The following is a 7,817-nucleotide window of genomic DNA, read 5'->3' as shown; positions in this document are numbered from 1 at the left end:
AGGTTACAAGTTATTTTCCATAATAAGCCCCAGCATATCTAGAAATATGCTGATTTCCAAGAACGGTGGTTTAAGAATGCTGGTTTCCAAGCCAACAAATCTAATGTGCTGGAATGAATAAAAATTGAAAATACTAAGGTTCTAATTCTGTTAACAATTGGTTAGGATGTAAATTATGAATATTACTTATTTTTTGCTTTATGATTCTTTGGCCTCAATATTCTGCTCCATTAAAAAGAGATTCTTAGAAGTTAGAAATTGTGTAGCTTTTCTGATGATCTTTTGTTATAATGAGCACAGAAATTGTGTTTTTGTTTAATGCAAGTAAATTACATTGTCAGCTGTGTGAATATTTGATAGATATAATAATTTATATATAAATATATACATTCATGTATGATACTATATTAATCACATTTAGTTCATTTACAATAAAAGACCATGTGAATTATTTATGATGTTATTGTAGATATATGTAAGATTTAGAACCTTTATCATATCTTTACTAAATAAAATAGGTAACAGTAATTGATTCAAAAGAAAATAATCCCATAGTATTATAATTTTATACTTTATACAAATGACTTAACATCATATCGGGATGATTTTATTTAATAATTTTATTATCATATTATATAAACAAATCACATAAAATAATTTTAATAAGTTGGTATACTTATTTTTATATATCACAACTTCAATTTAATAATACTTGATCTCTTTAGCTCCAGGATTATGAATCAGTAGTATTGGGAAAAAGTTGTATAAAAAAAAACAACTAACTGTAAATATTTACAAAATATTTGTTATTTCTTCTAATAGTTTCCATAATAAACATCTTTTGCTGATGAAATTGGTTGTCTGTTATAAAGAGAGCTCATTTCCAATGTTCATTTGTTTCCACTCTAAAATATTTAGAAATAATTTGTAATTTATATTTTTTGCTCTCTCTCAAGTCTTCTGAGAATTTGACTAATTTTTCCTCTTTGTGAATACTATTATATTAAAATTATTTTTTTTTACTTTTCAGTGATTCTATTATACTCTATGACAGATGGCCTTGGTTAAAACAATTTGATTCTTGTATCCTATGAAAATTTACATAGTGCCAAAATAAGACCCTGCACAAATTCTGCACAAGAATTCTAATGGTTCCATTTTAAAAGTCCCATGAATTATTTATTTCATCCCTTGGCACAATCATATGAAATTTGTGCTACATATATTGCATACTTTCTCTAGATATTGGAAAGATAGTGGATATCCATGATATTTATCAGGAAGAAGTTCCAGCAGGGTACACACACATATACATATATACATATATATACATATATATATACATATATACATATATATATATATATATAAAATTCCTTTTTTGAATGCTGTTGGAAAGTTTTGCTAATTTTTCTTCTCTTTTCTTTATTGTAGCTGATGGATGCACTGATTGGTCTGTGGATATCAAGAAATATCAAGTTTTAGTGGGAGAGCCTGTTCGAATCAAGTGTGCATTATTTTATGGCTATATCAGAGCAAATTACTCCCTTGCCCAAAGTGCTGGACTTAGTTTGATGTGGTATAAAAGCTCTGGACCAGGAGACTTTGAAGAGCCAATAGCATTTGATGGAACTAGAATGAGCAAAGAAGAAGATTCTATTTGGTTCCGGCCAACGTTAGTACAGGACAGTGGTCTTTATGCATGTGTCATCAGGTATCCATTAAATTCTATTATTGTTTCACCAATGAATTAACATTCAAATAGTAATTAATAGTAAAACATGATTGATAGCACTTTCTTCTAAAGCTATTTTGGTAATATTTGTATGTTTTGCTTCTTTCTATGTTCATAAAATGGCAGGTCTTGAATTTATATTGAGGTATTATTTCTAGCTTATTGAGAAAATAGAGACCATCTGGGTACCTAATTATGTTGCCAAAAATTACTGAAGGAGATAAAATTAAATTTATAGGAGTGGTAGAATGTTGGTAATAAAATGTAAGCAAAGCTTTGTAGAAAAGGTGCACACTTTATTTCTAAATGGGATGTAACATCCTGTTATTGCCCTTCACAGATAGATAGAGCATGGATAGTTCTTTATTCAGACACATATGCAAAGATGTTTAAAGGGGTGTGCATGTGTGAATGCTTGTTGGTGTATGTGTGTGTGTATGGGTATGTGTGTGTGTGTGTGTGTGTGTGTGTTTATGAGTGGGAGGAACAGTCACTGGTGGTATGAAAATGAAAGATATGACCTCAGTAAGGATTCTTTTTGAGTATGAATTGAACTAAATGGCCACCAAATTCCCTTCCAAACCTCAAATTTGGTGATTCTTCAAATATTCCAGACAATATGTGATGCCAGGTATAAAGAGAGTAGTCACCAAAATTCTGTGTATTCTTAGAACTCAAAATAGTGGCATTAGCTCCATATCTCATGGTGTATCATGTACACCCCTCACTTGCTTTTAACAAATTATATACAGTTATGTATTTTTCTTCAGTGACTGCAACAATGCCTTCATGTTCAATTTGAAGCTTGTCACAATTTAATTCAACTTTTGACTTATAGAATTGTAAGATGTATATGCATCAGACCACTAATTTATGAGTAAGAAAGTGAAAACAAAAAAGCAGGGATGCACAGTTTGTTTAAAAAATCATATCTCATGATTTGTAGGCGTGGTTAGGAATAGAAATAAAAATTCATATAAGTAAAGAGAATTCCCCTTTTATAGGGAAGACAGTAATATATATATATATATATAATATCATGGGAAAGTAAATATAGATATAGATATAGATATAGATATAGATATAGATATAGATATAGATAGATATAAATATTGAAAAGAACTGTGCTTATGGATATTTTGAGTGTATTTAATCTTCCCCTAAGAATACCTCATCTTTTCTCATAAATTTCTCTATTTTGTTCTGGACCATCAATTAACATTTCTTAAGTACTTACTATGTGTCAGGCCCTGTACTAAGCACTGGGGATATATATATCCCCAGTGCTTAGTACAGTATTGTACTAAAATACAGTACTAGATATATATATATAGATATAGATTATATATATAGATATAGATATAGATATATAGATATAGATATATATAGATATAGATATAGATATATATATACAGTATTAGAAGTTCTGGAGTTCCATTAATAATCATTTGCCATCGCAATACAATCAAAAGCTATGATTCCACTTGTCTCACTTAACTAACACAAATCTGATTTTATTTCCAAATCTGCTGCATACCTTGAAAAATCCTTATCTCTGATTGCGCAATATGTGTAGATGTTCTTTTCTAAAATAGGTTACCCAACCCTAGTTATCTAAGATGAGAATTGAACAGAATTTCTATGTTGTTCAGAAAAAAACATGATGCATAGTAGTTGCCTAAATTTCAAAATCATGACATTGAGATTTATTACTTTGTCAAAATCAGTTATTTATATATTAATGCTCTGGGAAAGTAGAGAATGAGTTCTCTCTAATGCAGAAGTTGAAAAACTTGTGAAGCTAGAGCATCTACAATATGGTCAAACCTTTATAAGAGAACACAGGTTGAATGTTGCATATAAACAAATTCCTTAATTTTTTATGTGTATGCTATGTTGCTGGGGAATTTAATACTTTTCAGAAAGTGATGCTTTTGGCAAAGGAACTAATATGTCTAATTCAGGGAAATATTGATACAGTTTGCTGGGGTTTTTTTTTTTCAACTGAGAGAGGGATACACTATCAATAAAAGCAGGGTTTTAAATAGCATGGCTTGGTTTGAATATACAGGTTGTTTCCCTTCCCTCCAAACCCCCAGTGATAGTCTGATAGTCTCATTGACACATTGTTAGCTATTAAGCAAAATCACCATTGGCTTTACTTGAAAAGATTTGCAAAGAATTTCAGAACTTTGGAGATGCTGCCTTTCACACAATAGTTCTAGTCTAATCTTTTTTATTAAGTGCTGGAAATGGTAACTCAACAATGAAAAGAGATAACAAATGCTTTGATGGGAAGACAATGACTGTATGCAAAAGATTAAATGGCATAACTTCAGGAGGAAAAAAAAGTTATTTTCAAGGACTACTATGAGTATAGTTTTTAAATCTTCTTACCCACTAATCTCTATTTGTGTTTAATCCAATATTCTTTGCTTCTTATTCTTGCCTTTCATTTTTTAAAAGTTCATTCATTCAATAAAAATCTCCTAAGAATTTCTGCTTACAGAACACTGGTAGGCATTATAGAAGAAACTAAGCCTGGAGAGGGAATTCAATTCTAGCTTATCATACAATGCCACTATAACATACTTAATTCAATGCTACTATAGCTATAACATACAGTATTATGTAAATTTAGATGAAGAGGTTTTTTTTTTCAATTGTTGGGGTACAGGGGTCTGAATAGTAATGGGAACCATCCTTGGTTGGTAATTGAGTTGGTTGAACAATTGAAATTCATCAAAAGAAGAAGAAAATTCCATTTCTAGGAATACTCTGAGCAAAAAAAACAAACAGAGAAGAGAGTGATACAGGAAGCATTCGAGTAACAAAGAATTGTATGGTTTAACTGAAGTATGAAGTATTCACAGTGTTGTCATATAGGAGAACCTTGGAGAGGCACAATGATGTCAGATTGAAAATAATCATGGATCCTAGGCAAAGAAAGGACTTTGAACTTTAGTCAATGGGAATTGCACACTGGTGATTTTTAAACAGAAGAGCAACATGAACAAATCTCAGTAAAGGAATTTTTTTTTCTAGACTTAGTATGAAGTATGAATCAGATTATGGAGCAATTATTACTTAGCACACATGTTAAGAAGCTACTGTAGTAACCCAAGTAGGTAATAAGAGGGCCAGTGTCAGGGTAATGATTATAAAAATAGAGCAGATGGGATATAGTACAGGAGATAATATATACCAAAGATGGAATCAATAGGATTTGGTGACATGGTGGGAAAAATATTTGACTTGGTTTAGGGGAGACCTGAGTTTCAATCTTATATTTACTCATATATTTACTAGGTGTATGACTCCAAATAAGTCACTTAACATCTGAGCCTCAGTTTCCTCATCCACCCAAAGAGGATAATGACCTCATAAAGTTTGTCAAGTTCTTGTTGTTCTTCTGTCATTTCAGTCCTGTCTGAATCTTCAAGACACTATTTTGAGGTTTTCTTGGCAAAGATACTCAAATGGTTTGCCATTTCCTTCACCAGCTCTTTTTACAGATGGAGAAATTGAGGCAAAGAGGGTTGAATGACTTCCCCTAAGTCACACAACTAATGTCTGAGGCCAGATTTGAGCTTGAAGAGTCTTCCAGGTTCTATGCCCAGTGCTTTATCGACTGCACCACCTACCTGTCCCCACTGTACCATCCAGCTATTGTAAGGATCAAATACAGAAATAGATATAAAGTGTTTTGCAAAACATAAAGTTCTATACAAATGTTAGATTTTATTATTAACTGATTTAATATGATAACAATAATAACCATAACAATACTAATAGCCAACATTTTCATGGTACATTAAGGTTTACAAATCACATTGCATGTATCATTGCAGATGGTGCTCATGGTGATCCTGTGAGGTAGATACATTAGGTGTTACTGCCATCATTTTACTGTTAAGGAAATTGAGTTCCAGCGGTTTTAGTAATCTGCTCTGGGTCACAGAATTAGTAAGTATTGGATGGGGCAATTTAAACCTGGACATACTTTATTCAAAATACTTTACATAACACTATGCTGAAGTTACACCCATGAAAGAGAGAAGGTGAATGATGATGCCATAGACAGAAAAAATAATGTCAAAACAAGGAGCAGTATGTTAGTTTGTTGATACTAACAGCATCTGTTTCATTGGCCTTGTGTATTTTGCTCTATTCCACAAGCCTGATACCCATGACCTTTACTGATATCTTAAAAACACAATGAGATGAAGTTGTATGGTTCTTTCTGCCCTCACTGTAATTCAACATAACAATGTATAAGTCTTTCCCTGCCTTGACTTTCATTTTCATTCTATCTGGGAAAATGAAGAGAAGAATGTTTAAATGTTCTGCTAAGAGAACATCTGACATATTTGGATCCTGTTTAGATCCTTCTAACCTTTAAGACTTTTTTAGTTGTTGCTTATCAAAAACCTCTTAGGTGCCACAATGCACAGAGTGCCAGGCCTAGAGTCTGCAAGACCTAAGTTCAAATCTAGCCTCGGACACTTACTAGCTGTATGGCCCCAGGCAAGTTACTTAACCCTGTTTGCCTCCATTCCTCATGCACAAAATAAGGTGGAGAAGGAAATGGAAAACCACTCCAGTATCTTTGCCAAGAAAAACCTCAAATGGGGTCATGAATTGTTGAACATGACTGAAAAATGACTTGACAACAATGCTTTACAAGATGAGATAGAAAGTAAAATGATCAAGAAACTATACTTACAGAAACTTGTAGTCTAAAAAACAGAAATAATTATATACTCTTTGTGTGTCTCTGTCTATTTCCCTATTTTTCAGTGTCAGACTGTTTGCCTCTGTCCAGCTTTGTATTTGTGTCTCTCTTGTTTCTCTGGCCCTGATTTTCTCTGCCTCTTCTGTCACTCTCTGTATGTTTCTCTTTCTCCATTTAGACAGAGATAGATCGATTGATGTTAGAAACATAGAAAGATAGATAAATATATACATACAGCCATCTAGGTAACCCAGTGAAGAGAAGGTTTAGCCTGTAGCCAGGAAGACTAAGTTCATATCTGGCTCACACTTACTATCTATGGAAAGCTAGGTAAATCTCACAATCATTTATGAGTTGTGCTATATTGTAGATTTTATTTGGATATAAGTTGTGCCACATAGCTACTGAAATCTCTTAAAATTCACAAATTCTATGATTCTGTGATTGATTCTGTAATGTTTTTTCCCATATTTAAAATGGCAGTAAAGGTCCATATGACTTGCCCAAGTTAAGATAAGAAGAGACACAGAAATAGGACCCAGTTCTCCTGACTCTTCTTGTGGTACTTTTATTCCATTATGTCTTGATTAACTTCATTTTAATAGACTATGCCTTTCTAATTCTTCACTATCACTGGAGTAAAAATTCATCATGTAACAAGTTTTATACATAATAAAGCAAACTATTACCAAAATTAGATACATTGTAATTGATATCATCCCTGTGCTTTAAGTATTTCTGTATTTCAGTCCTGACTATATTCTCCCATTATTTATGTAGTATAATAAATATAATCTTAACAAGGAAATTACACTTTACCATATTTATTCACTTCACTTTCTCCAATACCTTCCAATTTTAAGAAGGAAATATAATTTTTACTGATGTCATTTCATACTCAATTTACTACTCCAACTGTAAGGGGTTGAAGGAAGAAGTCTGTAAAATAGCTTTTTTGGTTCAATTGAAAGAGTATTATTAACTGTTTTCTAAAAATAAAAATACTTACAGAGGTGTTAGGGCGATCATTACTTTGCTCTGACTACACATTCAGAAGCTCTGTGTTTGGGTATGTTTATGGGTGAATTTATGTACTACTGTAAACTACTTGGAATCACAGAATTGGAGAATTGGAAAAGAACTCAGCAGCCATCTAGTCCAATCCATACATGAAGGAATTTTCTGTGTTAGATATCTAAAAAGTGGTTATCTATTCTCTCCTTGGACACTTCCAAAGAAGGGAAATCTCTATCTCTTGAAGGATTGGAAACCACTCTTTTGGACAACTCTAATTTTAAGCATTTTTTCTCTTGACATTAAATCTAATTTGTGTCTTTGCAGCTTTTA

At 32.2% G+C, this 7,817-nt stretch overlaps 1 protein-coding gene across 1 annotated transcript in view; it reads left to right on the top strand.

The window, feature by feature from the left end:
- Positions 1 to 1,266: 1,266 nt before the first annotated feature.
- Positions 1,267 to 7,817, top strand: part of IL1RAPL1 (interleukin 1 receptor accessory protein like 1) — a 691,792-nt gene continuing 685,241 nt past the window's right edge. The window contains exons 1-2 of the mRNA XM_027842324.1: positions 1,267 to 1,297; positions 1,435 to 1,714. Coding sequence (XP_027698125.1) covers positions 1,267 to 1,297; positions 1,435 to 1,714 — 311 coding nt within the window. The remainder of the gene's footprint in view (positions 1,298 to 1,434; positions 1,715 to 7,817) is intronic.

Source organism: Vombatus ursinus, unplaced genomic scaffold (genome assembly GCF_900497805.2).
Source record: "Vombatus ursinus unplaced genomic scaffold, bare-nosed wombat genome assembly UNPS02004868.1, whole genome shotgun sequence".
Lineage (NCBI taxonomy): Eukaryota > Metazoa > Chordata > Mammalia > Diprotodontia > Vombatidae > Vombatus > Vombatus ursinus.
Note: the sequence above shows the minus strand (reverse complement) of the source record. Positions and strands in the feature narration are given on the sequence as shown.